Source organism: Dermochelys coriacea, chromosome 25 (assembly GCF_009764565.3).
Source record: "Dermochelys coriacea isolate rDerCor1 chromosome 25, rDerCor1.pri.v4, whole genome shotgun sequence".
NCBI lineage: Eukaryota > Metazoa > Chordata > Testudines > Dermochelyidae > Dermochelys > Dermochelys coriacea.
In genome coordinates, this window is record NC_050092.1 from 4,186,724 (window position 1) to 4,207,975 (window position 21,252).

Here is a 21,252-nt window from a genome sequence, read left to right on the forward strand (position 1 = left end):
CTTGGGAACTGCAGGGCGGGACCACTCCCCTGCTTAGCACCTGTAGAGCTTTTTTGAGCCTAAAAGGCAAGACTGGAGGACTTGTCACTATAAGCCAATTGATCCAGGCCAGGAAGATCCAGTAAAACCTCCCTCCAGGCCTAGTATGTGCTGGCAGGTACTGCACAACCACTAGGTGCTCTCCTTGAAATGACAAACCACAGGCCCATGCACCATTCCAGCTGGTGGCCAGTAGGGAAGTCAGAGTTTATTGCCCCTTTTAGGGACCACATGGGACAGAGTTAATGGTGAGTTGTGGTCAACACTATTCCCCTCTCCAGAGAGCAAGTTTCAGGCTGTGGCTGAAGACGCAGCAGCAACTGGCTTTGCCATCTTTCCACAAAGTGCTCAGAGACCTGTGCAGTGAGAACAGGGCTACAGCAAGAGAATTTGGGGTTTACACCACTGCAAAAAGCACTATTCTCCTATGGAGAAATGCAGCGATAACGCAGCCTTATTCCTTTATACAGCAGGATGCACCCCAAGCCAATCCACCCCCAACACTCTGTGACCCAGACACCAATGGGCAGGGGGCATAATGCGTGCGTAGGGGTTTATAGGGATCCCCTAGGTCTGATGAGTACATACCAGTGCAACAAAGGGTGGCATGTGAAGTCTCTATCAACAGACAGTAACGTACTGGTGCTCCCAGTCATGGCGAGATGTACAGATGTTGTTTTAGGAGTTTTATATCTATGCTGAAAATGATGGGCTGATGTAAATTAAGACAGGTCACCAGAAGGTGAGAAGCAGGTTCTGTTCAGGTCAGGGGTATGAGACACTTATCTCCCTGGCTGACCATTGTGTATCATGTGTATTACAATGTGAGTCTATTTGAACATGGAGCCATCAGCTAATCAAGACTGCAAAGGCAATGAGATCACAAACTCTACCTGAAGGAATACCCAGCAAGGGGGAGTCTAGTTTATGACTAAGATCAAAGTATTCACCTGGTATATCAGGAGACTGCGAAGAGACACACCGTTTCCTTCACTTAGAGGACAAGCTGCCTGCATGCTTGTCATATGAACGGAGGGTCACAGCTAGCTGGGCTGTTAAGCGCTGGGAGAAAGGCTTTGGATGATAGCTAACTAGATGTCTGGCTGTCCTGTCTCAGGGAGGTTACCTCTAGGCTCTAGAAGGCATATTATGATTTTGTTTTAGATGGAACCAATTGGTTCCAGTTCTTCCACCTACTTGCTATTACCTGAATCTCTTCTTCCTTAATTAAACCGACCCTTGTTTCACTAGTCACAAACCAAAGTGCTGAGAGGGAAGCAGAGATCCCGAGGTGAAACAAGAAAGCTGAGGTGCACTGTCGCTTTGGGGACAGCGTATCCGTAAATGCTGCAGGTGTCCAGAGGATCAGGGGCTGGGCACCCAGGGGGACGCTCAGGGGTTTGTACTGTGCCTATCGCTAACCTGCAGGACAGCAGAGCCCACGTAGGCTGGAATGGCCTGTGGCTGGGGGAGTCAGAGCTGACCCCTGGCAGGCACAGACAAGGTTCCCACATGCTAGGGGCAGGTGGTAGCGACCATGGGTCCCCCTGGGAAGCATGTCACGCCTATCCATGCAAATTATATCCCACTGCTGAAATGCTGCCACCTCTGGGGTGAGGCACAGCAGCTGTTGAACATGACCTAGCATTTTAAGACAGGGAGTAGAGAATAACCGCAGAAGCAATGTTAGGTAACTGGCGTGTAGTTTTGTCAAAATTGGGATTGGGTAAAGAAAAGAGTCAACACGCACATACTGTCTGAATGGTTTTAGAAAGCCAGAGCTTGAAACAGAGCTTTGAACAAACTCCACGTGCAGGCAGGCAGTAAGAGTGGTCACTATTCGGTTGCACCATGCCGGTGTTTCTCTGTAGAGTCGGTGTGATGCAATAGTTAATACTGTGACCTTTGGAGAGCAGCACACCGGAGAGACAGTGTACATTCATATATAGTAAAAAAGTCTTTATTAAGAAGTCAAAAAATAAAACTCTTGATACAATTTTCATAACCGTCAAGTCAGCGCAGCAAATATATAGTCAGTATTTTAGCCATGTAAGGTTAAAGGTCCGTTATTTTCTTTTAAAATAAAATATATTTTAGTTCTTAAAATTTATTCAATAAAGTACATATTTTCCTATAAATTCCCTACATATACATAAGAGGTAAAAAATAAAAAAATAAAAAAACTAAACAAAACAAAATAAAAAGGCGAGCAAAATCATTTTTTGGCGCCATGACGTGCTTAACTGTGCCCCCAACTGTTCTACAGCTCTTCTCTCCCCCAGTCCCCCCGCCCGTCCCAGCCAAGACACCTGTCCTTTTCAATGCACTGTGGGCAGCTTTCACATTGGCAAAATAGAAGATAAAACTTAGCAAAAAAAAAAATAGATATATTTAGAGAACCATCAAGCACTGTCCAAAAAATAACTACATACAAAAACCCCAAAAATTATAATAATAATAATAATAATAAAATGCTTTTAAAAAAATAAAGACAACCCTTGTGTGTCCTAAAATAAAAAGTGCAACCGGACCTTTTCTTTCTGTTTATTTTCACTTTGCAAACTGAATACTGTTATTTGGAAAGAACTGTTGAAGAACAGCTGCTTGTTCTCCTCCCCAGCTTCCACACCTGGGTTCAGAGTTAAAGCTATTCTGTAAACATTTGATTTTTTTTTCTCCATTCTGCTATTTCACACCCCTCTTTCCTGTCATTTTTCTCATCCCTTCTTCCCCCCTCCCCCCGGTGATCTTCCTCTCCAGCTTTCTACCCAGCAAGAAACATCGTCTTTCACCCTCCCGACCCGCAGTCCCAATCCGATCCCTTAAATAAAAAGGTTGATTTAAACAGTTAAAAGTTCTTACAAAGCTGTGTTGTAGGGAGAGGGGTAGGGGTGGGGGGTGGCAGCCCATCCGACCGGACTCCGGATGGACAGCTAGGAGAAGATGTGGATGGCTTGAGTGGCTGGGGTGTGGCAGGCAGGGCACTCCGGCTCGGCTTTGCTGCAGATGCGGATGGCGCACTCCATGCAGAAGAGGTTGTGGCCGCAGGGCACCAGGGCAGCAATGACCTCGCTTTCAAAACACACCATGCACTCCCGGGAGCTCTTCCGGTGCCCGTCAGAGCTGCTGGAATCTGTGGGGGAGCCTGAGGTGCCGGAGATGCTGCCCGGCAGGGAAGAGGAGGAGGAGTAGCCTGTGCTGTTGGAGAAGGAGGAGAGCGAGCCCTGGGTGGGCAGCCAGGACAAGGTACTGACCGGGTCGCTCTGGATGCGGCGGGCTAGGGGGTGGTCCAGGGCAACGCTGCTCTCTGGGAGGGTCGGGGAGTGCCGGGGCGTGGCTGTCCCGCTGATGCTGCTATTACGTCTCTGTGAGCCGTTGATGGAGGAGCAGCTGCTGAAGGCCTGCAGGGGATTGGAGCGCTCAAAGGGAGACCAGATGGTGGTGGGCGTGGTGAGGTCCAGGGCCAGGAAATCGAAGCCGAAGTCAGAGTCTTCGGAGCTGAGCGGTGGTGCCTGGGGCTCACTGAAGTTGAAGCCGCTGCTGGTGCTGTACGGGCTGGTGGGGCTGGCGTTGGCCACCCGGCTACTGTAGTAGGACTCGGTGGAGTTGCTGCCCAGGGAGCTCAGGCTGTCATTGCGAAGGCCAGCTGAGGGCCTGCGGGCAGGGTTGGGGGCTTTGGCCCACAGGCTGGCTGTGCTGCCCAGCAGGTCAAGGCAGACGTCAGTGCCGTTGGAGTGGAAGTCGTTGTCTGCATTGACGTCGATGAAGGAGCCTGTCCTCATGGTGATGTGGGCTTCAATCTCCTCCCGGGCCCGGTCCACGTTCTCGGGCATCCCCGTCACCTCAAAGACAGGTTCTTTGTCTCGGCTTGGCGTGACAATGTACGTGTGCGTCTGCTGCTGGATCCTCTTGATGGTGGCCCCCTTGGGCCCCACCACCAGGCCCACCACACGGTAGGGGACTCTCACCTGGATGGTGGTCTGCCCTGGCAGGTTGGGGGGACCCTGCACGGTTCCCGTTAGGCCGTTGACCTTGTTGCGAGTTGCTCGGATCATGGAGAAGTGTTCAGCAGCTGAGAGGATCTCCCTCTTGGCCATTTCCACATCCTCTTTCCTCCCGGTCACGATGAAGATGGGCTCCTCCCCTCTGACTGGCGTCTTGATGTAGGTGTTGGTTTTAGCACGCAGGGCTTTGATCTTACAGCCTGGAATGCAAAGGAGACAAAAAAGTGACACGTTAAGTCCCAGGTTCAAGCCAGGAACCAAGCGCACCCTGCTGCTCATGTTATAAGGAGGGCCAGGAAGCCAGCAGATCTGAGGCAATGCAATTGTTTCCACTGAATTCACACCTACAACAGGGAAAACTTCCGAGAGGAGAGGCCTCACGCTTCACAGCCAGGCAGTTACTCCTGAGTTCTGGTGAATGGTATGCGCTAGCGTGAAACACACAGGCTTGCTGACCCCTCGTCATCATGTCCACTGGGGCAGGACCTCAAGATCCCAACCAAGGATCAGGGCCCCATCATGCAAACATGACACAGATGGTCCCCGCCCCAGAGAGCTTCTTATCAAGGAGTGAGGCAACAGGTGAACCCACAGGAAAAAGGGGAGTATGTGTGCACCCTGAGCGAGAAGTGGGGGCAAGGTCAAGGGGACAGAGACAGACACACTCGCCCAGTGAATAGTTACAGTAGCCCTAGGTGGTGGCCTTCCCCCTTGGAGATGGATTGGAAGGAAGTGAACGAGGAAGCAGGCATAGGAGTTACTTTTATCTCAGTGGCAGGTTCGAGAAGGTGCAGAGAAATGACCCTTCTGGGGTTTTTTGTTTTTTTTTTTTTACATCCCAGTGCTTCCTTTATGTGGAGCCGGAGAATGTGTCCCCACAGGATGGGGATGAGGGTGTGTGTGTGTCTCTAAACAGAGACCAAGCAGGCTGAACAGAAGGGGAACCCCCTCTCACGCCCTCCCATCTGCCATGTCCATCTTTTATTTCTTCAGTTCGCCTTATTAGCATGTGTATTACTGTTAGCCTCTCATCATGGCCCCACCGAGACCCCCTGTCCGCGCGCGCGCACACACACACACACACACACAGAATTTCTTCCCTTCTTCCTTTGCTTTTGGTCTAAAAAATTCATTTGTTTCTGCCTGGAGGAAGAATTCAAAATTGAAGACAGGGAATGTGTCCACTGGGAGTCCCAGAGGAGGGGGTCTGTTAGTTAGGGGCTGAGCTAAGGGCCTATATATGCAGCTCTGGCTCGAAGGTCTCTGGGCCAGGCAGAGTGGTCTAGACCAGTGGTCCTCAATCAGGGGTACATGTACCCGTGGGGGTTCACAGAGATCTTCCAGGCGGTACATCAACTCATCTAGAGATTTGCCTAGTTTTACAACAGGCAACATAAAAAGCACTAGTGAAGTCAGTACAAAATAAAACTATACAGACAATGACTTATTTATACCGCTCTCTATACTACACACTGAAATGTAAGTACAACATTTATATTCCAATTGATTTATTTTATAATTATATGGTAAAAAGGAGAAAGGAAACAATTCTTCAGTAACAGTGTGTTTGGCACTTTTGTATGTTTAGATCCGATTTTGTAAGCAAGTCGTGTTTAAGTGCGGTGAAACTTGGGGGTTCACAAGACAAATCAGCCTCCTGAAAGGGATACAGTCCTCTGGAAAGGCTGAGAGCCGCTGGTCTAGTGGATGGGGCATCAGCCTAGGACTCGGAAGACCTGGGTGTTACTCCCAACTCTGCCACCAACCTGCTAAGCGACCTTGGATAAGTCACTTCCCCGTTCAGTGCCTCTGTTTCCCCTCTCACCTGTTGTCTGTCTTGTCTATTTATACCATGAGCATGTCTCACTGCATGTATGTAGAGTGCCTAGCACAATGGGGCCTTGATCTCAGCTGGGGCCTCCAGAGGCTACTGGAATAACTCCTTAACGCCGATCAGAACCCGCTCTGGGGATACATTTCCGGTAGCTACAGTCCCATTATGCCCTATTTGTGTTCGCTCCACCTGCACTCTAATAACTTTTTGTAACAAAATTCACACAAGTGACACATTCTAAATCTAGAGGTTTCAGAGTAGCAGCCGTGTTAGTCTGTATTCGCAAAAAGAAAAGGAGTACTTGTGGCACCTTGGAGACTAACAAATTTATTTGAGCATAAGCTTTCGATGAAGTGAGCTGTAGCTCACGAAAGCTTATGCTCAAATAAATTTGTTAGTCTCTAAGGTGCCACAAGTCCTCCTTTTCTTTTTTTTATTGTAAATCTAGAGACCAGGCTTGTTTCCTGCCCTTCATTCCCAATCACCAAGGCAGAGTAGCCCACATCCTCTGTGCCTTCCCAAGCTTTGGTTTAACCCAAAACATGATTAATCAACAGTACTGCAGCAGCACCTAGCAGCCCCAGTCATGGACCAGAAGCCCATCATGCCAGGCACTGTACAAACAGAACAAAAAGGACAGTCCAAGAGAGTCACCAGTAAATACTGATAAGACCATGAGATACATTAGAAGGACCCTTGTCAGGTACGTTATCAACCTATCTAAGGCCTATGTCCCCCACATCACTGTAGTGACAGGGCTTCTCACAATCTTCAAGGTATTTGTCCTCAAAGTACCCATGTGCAGCAGGGCAGTGCTATTATACCCATTGTACAGGTGGGAAACAGACACAGAGAAACATTGACGTGCCCAAGATCATACAGACAGTCTGTGGAGGAGCAGGGACATGAACTTAGCTCTCCCACGGCCCAGGCTAGAGCCCTAACCACTGGGCCAGGCCCAAGGTTTAGGTTTTGTAGAACCATAGTAATCTGCATATGAAATTGGTCTCCTCTCACCACATCCCCACAAAGAGGCTGTAGTCAGGTCGTGGCTGCTTTTAGGAAGTATACCATTGCACACTGACAAGGACATTAATTGTCACAGAAAATTAAAACTGAAAATTATCAAAATGAGAGCACAGATTGCATTTTTAGATGCCAAATCCTTGCTTTTTGATCACATTCATTCATCACTTGCAAAATTCAGCCAGTCATTCACAAAGGGGTCTCCTAGTCATTCGTGTGAATGACCAGGGCTCGGCCCTATCAAACAGGAGCTCTCTCACAGTGGTTAAATACATTCAACTCTGAAGAAGCCAACAAGAGAAATGAGTTACATTTGAAACAGGAGCATCAAGATGTCACTAAAGCCCGGGACCCAACAAGCTGATGTGAGCTTGGAAAGGAGCTTGGGGACCAGACGTTGTCTATGGAGGATGAGAAAGGAGCGGGGAAGTAGTTTTAAAAAGCCCCGAGAAGACTCCACGGCTGTGGAGATCATGCACAGAACCTAGACTGAGAAGCCCATCAATGGCCAATCAAGAAGGCCATACTGGGTGGCTGCTATGCTTTCCCAAAGCCTACATCATGACAAAGCACCAGGATGACAACTGTGGTTAACAGCTTTGCTCGTTGTAGCTAACTGCATTTTTCTGGTCCAGTGGACTCTCTAACATCAGCTCATCTGTGTGGGGGAACAAAACTTTCTCGGGGGCTGGTCCGAGATTGTGAAATGAACTTCCCCAGGAACGAAGGACCGTCACAAACCTTCCACTCCCAGTGCCGGGTGCATTTCTTTGACCTGGCTTCTCTAACATCAATAGAGAGCAACATGTATATTTAAAAAATAAATAAATAAATAAATTCTACCAGAACAAGACACAATCCTGCACATGCTTCTCCTCCTGGGGAGAGAAACAACATGTGACGTGTACGGTCATGTTGCTTAATGCACAACTGGAAGGTGTTCAGATACTACGGTGATGAGTGTGGTATCACTACGCTCCTTTGGCACAACTTTGTATAAAGCTTCATTCTAGGCCCGTCTGCATGAAGGATATTCAGACTGGTGTGACCACACTGTTGCAGTTACATTGATGCAACCTTTCTGACATATGCAGGGCTGAGCTGGCACAAAGAGGCTTATGCTGGTGTTACAACAATGGTGCTCAGCAGAGAGAGCAACCCCTACTTAGTGTTGGTGCAATGTGCCTATGATAGGGGTTTGCATCAGGAGAACTAAATCGAGCGAGTTTCCATTGGGGCTAATTTTTCAGTGTAGACAAGGCCTCAGTCAAGACTCTGTGGTACTAGCCGCAGTGTGGATATTTCCTAAGCTTGCCGGGGTGAGTAAGGAAAGAGATGTATGCCACTCTTCTGGGCCTCCTCCATTAGGAGAAGAGCTAAACTATAGTTACTCCCACATGGAGACCCAGAGATGGCAATGGGATTCCATGTGGCGGTAATTCTACAGGCAGATGGAGCCTTTGAAAGGATTGTGGCCTAAGATCTTGACTGTATTAAAGCACCCAGTGACTTGTGTTCAGAGAACGACTGAATTTTGCTGCACAGAAGGTAAAAAGGGGATTCTGTATTGAGTCTGCTAGAGACCACAGAGTCTGTCTGTGTCCAAGTTCTGGCACTGCCCAGAGTCACCACCCCAGGATCTCCCCAAGTCTTGGAGTGGAGCAGACAAAAAGGGGTGTTGGCTCCACTGCAGATCTGTCATTGGAGGTGCTATAAAAGACAGCAAATAAAGCAGAGAAGCAAACCTGCTCACTGCATAGAGTTTAGTTCTTGGGTTGGCACCATGCAGATTTGGGGGCACAAGCCCAAAAGTCACTTGCATGCCTAAGGTACGTTCCAGCCCTGGCCTGTGGCTAAGTCTGCTTAGCATGACCTATAGCAGATCCCCACATTACAGCAGAGTTAACGCTGGTTTCAGCACAAGTTCAGGATTAGATGCAGCTGACTGCCTGCGAGTTATGGCTATGCCAGGCTCTTTCCTCCTCACATCCCCCTCCGGCGCGATTCGGAGGGCTTGGTATGTCAGCTGCTGCACACAGCAGGGGGCTGATGCTTGGCATGTCGGGGTTTTCCCCACCCACCCAGATGTGAATTTTTTTTGCGGGGGAGGGGGAGCAGAAGGGAGTGAGGAGAAAGAAAACCTAACCAACAGATGCGGCTGGATTTTACTTACGGAAGCTGCTCAGTCAGGGGAGCCGACTGGCTGATGATACTCCCTGATAAAAGGAGTGAAGTTTAATTGTACGGGGGCCCTGTTAGCGTCATTTCGAGGGGCTCTCTCTCTCACACACGGCACGCCAGGTGTAATCGGCCAGAATGGCCGCAGGGCTGCGTTTCTGGGCTCAGACTGGAGGACACACCTGAGTTCATCCCCTCTCGCAGCCCACTGGACTCTGTCTGCCAGCCTTCGGGAGGCACCATAAGAATCATGAAGCGCCATGCCGCGGTCAGAGCACACAGGAAGATGAATGTCAATTGAAAAGTATTTGTCTCTCTTGTTGGTGGGGTTTTTTTTGGGGATTAATTTAGGGATGGGTGGGTATATCTGTGGCTAGGGGCTGCAAGGACATGACTCATTTAGTAGCCTGCTGGGTGAGTATATTTATGGGTCGGTCAGTGTGGCCATTTCCTGCTCTGGATCCCAGTTCCCGCCTCTGTGAGATGAGGGTAACATTCTGGCCATGAAGGTGAACCATCATCAGGCCTACAAGCAGCTTCTTTAACTGGAAAATCTCAAAACAGTTACCACCAACAAACTCTCCTCCGTTTATTGACGGCGAAAGAAAGGAGCAGACAGGTTGAGACTTTGCCCAAAGTCACACAGCAAATAAGTGGCAGTTAGGAAGAGAACCCAGGTTGCCCGACTCCCTGTCCCATTTTGGGACCACTTGATCATGCTGCCTTCAAGAGGTGCGCCTGGCAGAGTGCTAACTCAGGGCTGAGTATCCTCAGGCTTTTGTTACTCCTGGGTTTGGAGGAAGACTCACGTCTCCGGCATTCTCGAGTAACGTGCTCATTGGAATCTCACAGCGTACAGTAAACCGCTCAAGGAGAGAAGTGGAGGAGCCTGGCACAAAGCCTGCAATGAAACGAGGAGCCTTCTGCCTTTCTCGACGACCACAGGGAAGAACTACATACACACACCGTTTGCTTTGCTCCTAGGAGTCAGTCCTCAGCACTGTTGTGAGACAGCTATGTATTAACATGGAAATGAGCCTACCATGTCAAGATGGCTGGTGCATCTGTCCAGTAGCTCTGCCTCAATGCATCCATCTCATTGATAAAAATGCATCTGCACTTCTAGGCTGACATGTTGCTGGCCACACTGTTACATTTAAGGAAGTTTCCTATCCGCCTTCAAGTCTCATTATGCTAATGATCTTGCCAGGGTTCTCTCCACGCATTTCCCTCTCTCTGCCTCCATCAGGGAAAGGATGCAATTCAAACAGATTGCCAGGAAATGAAATGCAGTAGCAAAAAAGAGGAAGGTTCTGGGACTTAATCCCCTAGAAAGAGGAGAGCACAGAGTTCAAAGGGCGCACAGAGCTTTGGGCCAGGAATTTCAGTAAGAACTTTTCAAATCCAAAACCATTAATGGTCTCACTGCACCCTTTCGTACAGAGCTGATCCAAAATGTTAAAGGGGAGATGCAACCCGGCTGTTACGCCACTGAAGCTACACCAGGGTAAATCTGGACCAAAACAATTGAATCACTTCCTTCATTCAGCAGAGATCAGGATTCTGGGGTCTCCTGGCAGGAGCTATCAGCTGAACGGCACAAGGGAAGGCAGGTGGTAGTCACCCGCTGCTCTGTTCTCATCTGTGAGGCACCTAACAACCTGGTGTGCAGAGATGGTGAACACCCCCAGCTCCTGCCAAAGCCAACTGAAGCAATGAGGGTTTCAAATCAGGCCCGAGGTCTTTGATCAGCAACATTTGATTTAGCTGGTGTTGGTCCTGCTTTGAGCAGGGGACTGGACTAGATGACCTGCTGAGGTCTCCTCCAACCCTCATCTTCTATGATTCTATTATTTGCTTTTCATCCTTTATGCTGCCTGCTTTGAACGGGATAGTGCACCTGTCAGTAAGGCCGGCAATATTATTTTAACAGTGTGCATTTTATATATAACACACTGACTGGGCATTCGTCTCCTATGAGATATAGTGCTGGTTCTTCACCACTGGGCATCTCGTGCAGTCGCTTACACCTGTGCAAAGTGTGTGTAAAATACTGCCATTGGGATCTGGCAGTGCTTTACATTCACTTTGCACAGGTGTAAGGAACAGCAGGGAAGAATCAGGCTCACAATCAATGCAGGGTTAAAGCTGGTACTGTAAAGGAAGTGAGCCTGGTGGATGTGCAGTGGGGCTCGGAGTCCAGTGCATGATTCTCACATCTGGGATTTGAAGCATTTCCCTTAAAAACATCTCATGTTTCTTGGGAGCATTAAAATAACCAGGGGCTTCTGAAAGGTTCAGTTAGGTCCAAAGTGCCCAAAATGGCAGCCACTGGTGCAAGAGGGCTGCTGTATTTGCACATGTGCTGGCCATGCTCCCAATAATGCTTTGTGGCCTGGCATCAAAGGGCTGCCTATTATTCTGGCCCAGGAACAGGGCCATTCTTCACCTCTTATTACGCTAGCCTCCAGCACACACATTGCACCAATAAGGTGCTTGTACTGTGAGGCTATCGAAACAGATGCTGTTGCCGGGCTTCCTTTGGGTGCAAAACTGAGGGGGAGAGTTCATACAACTGCTTCAAAATAAAACCAAACTCTGCTCCTCTGGCTAAGGCAGAAGGTCTCACCATGAGAGATTTCATGCTGAGATCAGTAGGAAAACCCACCTCTTTGAACAGGTACAATGTACCTGAGCTTCCATCACCACCAGGGTAAATCCCAAAGGGACACAGCCGCTTCACAAGTCAAGCACCACCCAGATCGATCTCTAGTTAATGCCTTAAGAAATACCAGGAAATTCCCTTCTCTGAATAATTCTAGTGGCCACTGGATGACACCATTGCTGCATGCAGGAGGCATCTAATCCCCAGGGCAATTCAATACGAGCTGGGGAAAGGCTACTCATTAGTGCCGTAGGGGTTACGGGGTTGGGGCCTGGTCTGCTGACGTGCGAGCACCCACAGATTCATTTTAAGGCCAAAAGGGACCATGATGATCATCTGTGTAGCACAGTCCAAGGTTACCACCATCACCCCCTTTTACAGATCCAATGCTGAGGTGGGGAGGGACAAAATGACTTGCTCAAGTCACACACAGTCTGTGGAAAAGCAGGGAATTGAAGCCAGGTCTCCTGGGTCCCAGACCAGTGCCTTGACTACAGGACCATCCTTCCTCCCTATTAAAGGAGTCCGACAACCAGGCATACCCAGGATTGAACCCAAGACCCTCTGCCATGGGAGATGAGGGTGATACCCCTAGAACACGCAGGGTCGATGGTGCTATGTTCTCGTCATGCACCCGGTGCACACCCTGGAAACCAAGGCCACAAACAGCAGACCGAATCGGGATAATCCAGATCCTGGTTACAGTGGTAATGGAGCAGTATTTGTTGGTCCTTCAAGTTTCCTTCTTCAACTCGTTGGCTCATCCTGTTGCTGAGGCATGACAAGATGTAAAGCCGACAACAATTTACAACTGTTTCAGGAAAGGCAGATTTGTTGTGCCAGAGGAAGGTATGCGAGATGAGGATGTTGAAGAGTTTGTCGACCCTCTGAACGATGTCCCACTTCCAGTCAACATGGAAAAAGAGGACTTAGTAGCTGCTGTGGCTGAGGATCTGCTCACGGTCGGAGAACTGCCCGAGGAGGAATTACTGAGCTGCAGCAAGGCCAGAGAAACGAGCTTGTGTTGATGAAATGCATCATAATCAAGAGGATAATCAAGAGAGTGAGGATGATTTTGATGAAGTTCAACAGCTTAGAGTTGGTTGGGGGTAGAAGGTTTTGAACAAACTTTGGCACTTTTCGCAGCTAGGGGGACTACGTGACAGGGTCTACAGGTCTCTTTGAGACATTGAATTCCATCTTCAAATCAAAATTGTGACGGAAAAGCAGCAAACAAATTAATAGAGTTCTTTCATCTGAAATGAGTTTATCCATTCATAATTAATTTACAAATGGATACTGTATAAACAGAATGCATTTTGACGTTATTACAGTATTATTTATTTGCTTAGCAGATGCCCATATCCAGGGTGACTTACAGTGCATACAAACAGGTTTCAGAGTAGCAGCCATGTTAATCTGTATTCGCAAAAAGAAAAGGAGGACTTGTGGCACCTTAGAGACTAACAAATTCATTTGAGCATAAGCTTTTATGAGCTACAGCTCACTTCATCGGATGCTGTAGCTCACGAAAGCTTATGCTCAAATAAATTTGTTAGTCTCTAAGGTGCCACAAGTACTCCTTTTCTTTTTAGTGCATACAAAGTATTACAGTTAAGTGCGAGAATAAAAAATGCTTCCAAGTAAAAGCAAAGAGGCTGTGTTTGTTATCATGGTTGATTGATTGTTCTCAAAACATAAAAATAAAACTCGATACTTGTATAATGTTAACGCAATGAATACCACTTTATTGCTACAAGATGTTAGTAGGCTACAAATGCAGAACACAGCACATGTTAAAAATGCACAGTATGTACACTAATTCAATACTGTAGCAAACATACATTGCATTGTTGCAATTATAGATTGTTAGCAAGTACTGGAGCTATTTTATGTATCAGAAAAAGCAGGCTGCCTTTGGTCAGACGAAACTCCCTGTAACAACAACAGCTGCTTCGGAGCAACACAGCAAAAGGGCATGAGTATGTGGCCACTAGTGAGTATCTTCTGTAGTGCTTAAACTAGATCGGTGCAGTTAAAGTGGTACAGCCCCTTACTGTGGCTGCAGTCCTAATGGTATCAAAGCTATACCAGTACAGCTTATTCCTGTATGGGAAACTGCAGCCACACAGGGCATTACCAGTTTAATTATACTGGCAACATAAACCACACTCCGAACTGACACAGTTGCATCAGTATAAAATCTGTGTACAGTCCTGAAGGATCACGCACTTTAGAAGGAGATGCTAATGTACAGAACCACACACAAGAATCGCAGAAGCCACTTATGAACTGCACCCACCTCTGGGTGGAAATGGCGCAGCGTTGCAGTGTGCTGGTAAGAAGTTACCATCCATTTAAGACAGGAAGTGAGGAACAGCGGAAACACGGCAGAGGCAGAATGCAGTTACCCAAGCTGGAATCTGGCCAGGTCACCAGGGCTATGCAAAGCACCGCGAGATGCAGGACACATGACGTGCTTGGGGCTCCTTCTCCGTGGGGAGTACTTCACCAATGCCAGAGGTGGGGCAGCAGCAGCTGGAGCCCGTCGCCTCTCTGAGCTGACCAGCGGTGATGTTGGTGAGAAACCAGAAGGGGATTAAGAGTCTCTCACTTCAAAGTGCCACCGGGGTAGAAAATATTACCTCCCCGACATTCCTCGCTAGCACAGCAGGGCCACAGCTGCAGGACTGCTCCAAATCAGAGTCCTCTTTGCACAGTAAGCGTAGAGTCCGCATTCACACACTGGGTTTACTGCTCTTGGCTCAGGCTTGGACTTGAGGAAAGTAATTGATTTATTCACACTGCACGGCTTATCACCCCCACTATCCAGGACATGTGCTGTCACACAGGCAAGAACTGTTTGGATTCAGGCTGCCTGAGCTCTGTCTTCACCGGCAGCACACGCCACCCCATCCCATCCCAAATGCAAGCCAGAGCTGGGCTGTGGGACAAAATAAGCACATCACCCCCATGCTACTGGCTGCTCCCGACCCAGCCTCCCCAAGGACAGAGCACATGACCAGGAAATTAGCTGGACTGCAGGGAGGGGAAATAGGTCCGGTCTGGTCTTTTCTGCCTGGTCTGTGATACTGCTGGTGAATTCATTTAAAGCTGGGTCTCTCTGTTCCTGCCTTTGGTCTGGCCACGCCTGTCTCCGCTATCTTACCCCTCCTTTCACTTCAGCACACATCAGTGGCTCCTGTCCCACAAGACTCTGTACGAAGCCAGCTGACTCCACTTTAGCATCCAACGGGCAGGGACTGGCATACAGCAGTTACCCTCCAGCACACCCCGAGAGCCAACCACAGACCAGCCTGCAATGCTGCCATCCCAAGCAGCACCAAGGCAAGTCTGAGAATGGGCAGGGCTTACCAACATTTACAGCACTAGCGGCTAGGACAGCCCCTTGGGAACTTCTAGCAACACCCTGGCCAGCACATCTCAACTAGCCCCCGGGACAGGGGCTCTCTCTTTGGTTTGGTCTCATTTTGCTGAACACCTCAGTGTTTTTTTTAAGATTAGCTGATGAGAGCCAGTTGTGGTGACAGAGCAGATGTGATGCTTTACACAGCCCAGGCCAGCCTCGGTGGGTTTCCAAAACTCCCAGGGAATAATAAGGTTAATAGACTTGGAAGAAAGGTGGGGAGTCACAGTGAACAATGTATTTCATGGGTCAGAATTGACACAAGTAGCTAGATACTCACTCTGATGGGGAAATAGCTGCCCACCAGAACGGGGCTCTTGAAATCTTTCACATTCAGTCTATTGTAATACTTCAGTTTGGTGCTTACGGAAGCCAGGCAACTAAACACAGTACAGCCAAGGGCTGGTATCTGCGTTCCAGTTACTCCCACAAAGGGCTAGGTGGTCTTCATACATACAGGAAGGCATGGTCCTTGCTCCAAAAAGCTTGTGTGAAAAGCTCTGCTGATGCACCTCAATCCAGATGTGCAGCCCCTTCCCCCACCGCTATTCAGTCCCTGGGATCTCCCACCAACCCCTGCTCTGCTGATGCATCTCAATCCTGATCTGCAACACTCCAAGTCCAGGACTTTTCCCTGAATCTTTCTGGACTGCACAGTGAGGGTGTGATGTGGATAAAAATGTCCAATGGTTGCTTAGGTCAAACTGATTTCACCCATTACCCTTCCATTGCATTCTACACCTGCAAGGGCCAATGGTGAATTCATCCTTGTAAACATCCCTGGGAACAAAGTGTTTCCCACATTAAACCTCATGCTCATTTTCCTTATTACAACTGATTTAGGAGCCAAGATGGTTGTACCTTTACAACACAAAATTGTAACACAGGAGGAATATATTATAGCCATAGAGGTGTGGTTTAGTGGTCCAAGCACAGATCTAGGAGACAGTAACCCTTACATTCTTATCCTGGCTCAGAAACAATCTTTCAGGCCCTGGAAAAGTTAGTTAACTTCTTGGTCTTAGTTTCCTCACCTGTAAGATGAGGATGCATAAACAGCACTAAGGCCATGTTTCCTGGGGGTCAGCTCACCAGACTGGGGAGTTAGGAGACAGCAATTCTATTTCCATTTCTGCCACTGGCTTACTGTGCGACTATGGGCAAAATAATTCCCCATTACCTATAGTAATTTAGCCCAGACTAGGAACTAAAGCAGTGGTTCTCAACCAGGGGTCTCAGGCTCTCTGGGGAGGCTGCCAAGCAGGGCCAGCATGAGACTTGCTGGGTCCCAGGGCAGAAAGCTGAAGCCGCAGTGCATGCAGCTGAAGCCCAGGGCCCCAAGCCAGGGCTGAAGCCAAAGCCTGAGAAACCTAGCTTCGCGGGGCCCCCTGTGGCATGGGACCCGGTGAATTGCACTGCTTGCTACCCCCTAACACTGGCCCTGGCTTTTATATGCAGAAAAACAGTTGTTGTGGCACAGGTGGGCTGTGGAGTTTTTATAGCATGTTGGGGGGCCTCAGAAAGAAAAAGGTTGAGAATGCCTGTACTAAAGAACACTGGCAATAGATCTCTGCTACTTTCTCTTAATTGGTAATACTACTTTACTGGGGTGAAAGGTCATCTGCTGGGACAGCCTACTTAAGTAGACTTGACTTTAACATAGAAGTATACTGTAAGGATTAACATTCATGTGTCCATAGTGATCAAGGGATCTTGGTACCCAATTCATTCTGGAGCTTGTATTTCACACCAGTTTCATGGCAGACATAAAAGATTCTTAGGACACTGCAGTTATGCACAGAAGCCCCAGTCATTTAAAACCATAGCTCTCATCCCGCTGCTGGGGCTAAAAAAGGCTCAGAGATACTTGCGCAGAGGGCCTCAAAACCACAAGAGCACTACTTGTACTTCCCCAAAAGTGTTGAGAGCACAGTGGAAAGTTAGATCCCATGTCTGGGGAAAGGTACAAGACAGACCTGCAAAGAGCCAACAATTTCAAGCAGACAACCTGTGAATGGGAAGGGCTTGATTTCATTTCCACACTCAAGCTGAGCTTGATGCAGGACCAAGAGGAAGTGAAGTCACCTTTGTGCCTTCCCTATTCTGGGGCTGGGTCAGATCCAGTTTGACCTCTGATGCAGGTTGGAGCAGCCTCAAAACAATCCTAATTTGCATCAGTTGTCTCAAGGGCTTTTCTGGTGGTTGAGAATAGCTACATCCCCTCTCCCCTGGAAATGTCCCTACACCCCTCCATGGGGTGAGACACAGCCAGGGCAGCACCAACCTGATGGCACCCTAGGAATTCCTTTGTGCAGGGGGAATCCTTCAAGAGCTGAATCTGCCAGCTCTACTACCTCTTTATGCCAAGAGAGGTGACACAAAGGGATCACAGAGCAGAAATGAATCAGGCTCAAATTGCCCGGAAGAACCGGGAGACAGGGGAGACGGAAAGAGGAAAACCCGGAAAAATATAAAATTAAAAGGTATTTAAATATTTATCCTGAGGGGTGGGGATAGTGAAAGCAACTACATTCTGTTAGTGTTATGAACCAAGTTTCCATCCCATTTCAGCCTTTGCATGCTCTATTCCAGGGCGCACTCTCCATCACAGCATGCCACTCCTAAATCACATTGATTATTAATGCCCTTGCAGCGTATTTGCATAAACTACACCAGTTCCCGAGTTTGACAAGCATCCAGGCTTCCCTCTGCACCAAGTATTTCCTGGAGGACTAGAAGCACGCAACATAAGGAGAGGTTTCAGAGTAGCAGCCGTGTTAGTCTGTATTCGCAAAAAGAAAAGGAGTACTTGTGGCACCTTAGAGACTAACAAATTTCTTTGAGCATAAGCTCTAATGCATCCGATGAAGTGAGCTGTAGCTCACGAAAGCTTATGCTCTAATAAATTTGTTAGTCTCTAAGGTAACATAAGGAGAGATACACGTTTAACTTAATAAGAGTTGATGAGACAGAGGATTGGGGCTTTTCTATAGTTCAGTCACCCAAGCAGACAGTAAATCTGAGTTACTGATGGGCACTGGACTCTGGTTTTGGATCCTAACAGTTGAGATATATAAAAGACTTACTAGACAACTGAATCTATCCCCCAAGAAGAAAAGGAGTACTTGTGGCACCTTAGAGACTGCCACAAGTACTCCTTTTCTTTTTGCGAATACAGACTAACACGGCTGCTACCCTGAAAGCTATCCCCCAAGAGAGGCTGGATCAGAGATTAAGTTGATACTTCTTGTGGCCTTGGCCAAGAAGCAGTGAGATCCTGCTGTACTCTGACTCAGGAGTCAGTTAACCAGGTACCAACCTTACAGCGATCACGCCCACCTTTTGCTGCTTCCCAAGCTCTCAGCACAGCCTCCAATAATAGAAAGGGAACCACAGAAAGTTGAGGCTGAGCATGAGCAGTTGGTATAAATTGGGATTCTGTATGCCTGGAAGTGGGTTGGAGCTCTGGGAGCAGGCCAATGGGAAGCAGAGAGTATGATGTCATCATGCTAATCACAGCATGGCTCTAGCTAACAAAGAGAACAATGGGGCTGCCACACTACCCCACTTCCACCCATGAAAAATGCACAAGGACTCCACAAATCCCATCCATTAAAATGAAATGATCACCAGGAGCCACACACCTACAAAGAGAAGCAATAGTCTGAGGTCAAGGCAGAAAGATGAGGGAGGAAAGGCTGCACCTCAGACCAAATACACTGGAGGTCAGTTTGCAAACAGGCAAGACTTAGATCTCAGCAATGATTTTTGATACTAAAAATGCCCATTTTATTTATTTTGGGTTTTTCTTTAAGAAGTAACTTTAAAGACTAAAATATATTTTTATTTTAAAGAAACAAAACCCACCCGGCACCCACCTGGCTAAGTATCACAAGCATTGAGGCGTGCCCTTGTGTCCTTTTGTGACAGATTTTTTTTGCAGTCAAGGATCCCTATGCCCCTCCACAGCTACTTCATATTTCAAGTGTTTAACATATTTTAAATTAGTAGATGAATTAAGACTCCAACTGAGATCAATTAAGGCTGATAGTAAATATTACCTTAAGAGTGAGTGTGGGAGGGGGCGAAATCAATTAAATAAATGGAAGTATTTTCATCTACTTCATAGTCATTTATACTTTACAATCTATTTCCACAGACTTGAGAAGTCCAGTAAACATTAGAACTTTCTGGGTGTGTATCTATGTAATATACACAGTGTGTAGCAGACCTATATAGTTTGGACAACAGCAAACTCTAGCAAAATATTTACAAATGTGGAGTCATTTTAAAAATGGCACACACAGAGACATGGCTTGTTCATAAAATAGAATTAAAAGTGTCTCTACAAAAAGAGATTGAAGGGGTTTTATTTCTAAAAAAAAGTGTCCACTCCACACTCCAGCACAAAGAAACAAAGACTAAAACTGACCCAAATAAAAACTGGGATGGGCCAGTGCATCTCATACTTTCTGATTGCTGGATTTTTGGTTACTACCCAGGCATAGGTGTCTAGGGGAAAAAAAACCCCAAAAACATAGAACACACATTTCGGTGCATGCCGTGTCTCCCCCAAAAGACAGGCAAACACCTTTCTAACTAGATAGTGGTACAGAGCAGTGGCCCAGGAGTATTTAAGCTACAGGAGTCTCCATTTCTGTCCAAATCTACCAGTGTCTTCAGGTTCCCAAGACAAGTTATTCAGACACTAATTACATATATACGATCCACTGAAGTCTTTCAGTACATAGAGAGGGAATATTTTAAGGGACATATATAGAGGTATTTTGGCTTATTATACAGACCCATAGACTTGCATCTCCTCCTTTCTCCATTTTAGATAAGAGTGTTACCTGAAGGTATCAAAACTGAAAAGCTGCCTATAATAGAGTGGAGGAATTGAGGGGGTGCAAGAGAAGAGACACACAGACACTGGGTAAAACAAAAGGAAAAAAGGCCGCTGAAGTTTACCTTGTCTCCCCACAATCTCCGCTACGTGTTCAGAGCTGGGGACAGGGACACACTCAGTCATGTTCACGCTCTTCTTTCTGCTTCCAATGATGCTCATCTGCTCAGCCAAGATGGAGTGGTGGTGGCCCAGGTGGGGGTGAAAGTTGCTGAACACATCTGGAGGGGAAGTGGTGCTGGAGGTGGGGGGGCTCACATCTGGATCCAACATCGGCAGCCCCCCCAGCATCCCAACTCCCCGGTCCATTTCATCCAGCCCTCCATCCCCAATCTCCAGCACCTCCTCCTCCACTCCTCCTTCTTCAATCACCCTTTCTTCTGCCGCCGCCTCCTCCAACCCCAAGATGGAGAGCTGGTCCAGGGCAAACCTCAGCGCTGCCGCCGCTTCTTCCTGGTCGGGCAGGGGCTGCCGCCCGCCTCTCTCCGGCTCGGGCTCCAGCCGCGGCTGGTCTTCGTGCGCCGGCTGCCCAGCCCCCGCGGCGGGGGGCGGCGGAGGGGCGCTCAGCAGCCCCAGGCAGGGAGGGGGGCAGCCGGCTGCCTCCCCGCCGTCCGGCTGGTAGACGGAGCTGGGCATGCTGGCGAGCCGAGGCGGGGCACGGGCACGGGCACGGGCAGCCGGGAACGGCGGCCGGCGGCTCCCCTTCTCCCGGGGCGGACAGCGCCGCCTGCGCTCGGAGTCCCGCCCCCGCTTCTCCCTGGCCGCCGCCTTTGTCTGCTCGCCGGCCGGCCGCCTGCATCCAGCGGCGGCAGCAGCAGCAGCAGGGCTCCAAGGGGCTGCCGCGAGCAGCGCCCCCCGCCTCCCCGCGGCCCCGGACGTCAGCCCCAGCCCAACAATGGGTCAGGGGCGAGACCGGCGCATGCGCGGCGGGCCGGCCCGGCCTCCCAGCCCATGTGGCCAGGGGAGGGAGCGCCCCGCTGGCCGCGCGGGAAGCCGAGCGCAGGGAGCGGGACGGGCGGGGCCCGGCCCGGCCCGGCCCGGCCGCGGGGTCCTGGCGGCTGGGCTGAGCGCTGCGGCTGGGAGCGGGGGCCGCCCTGCCCGGTGCTCTGACGGGGGCGCCGCGCGATTTCTCTAGCAGTGGCCCCGGCAGGCAACACCCCCCGCTCCTCTGAC

General features: G+C 48.9%; 1 protein-coding gene across 1 annotated transcript; it reads right to left on the bottom strand.

Annotated features, from left to right (window-relative positions):
* Nucleotides 1-1,973: 1,973 nt before the first annotated feature.
* MEX3D (mex-3 RNA binding family member D) lies at nt 1,974-20,951 on the bottom strand. The gene is made up of 2 exons (XM_038383962.2): nt 20,145-20,951; nt 1,974-4,243 (listed from the first exon to the last, which is right to left on the bottom strand). Exons 1-2 carry the CDS (start codon nt 20,713-20,715, stop codon nt 2,973-2,975), a joined length of 1,842 nt encoding a protein of 613 aa, XP_038239890.1. The 5' UTR covers nt 20,716-20,951; the 3' UTR covers nt 1,974-2,972.
* Nucleotides 20,952-21,252: the final 301 nt, after the last annotated feature.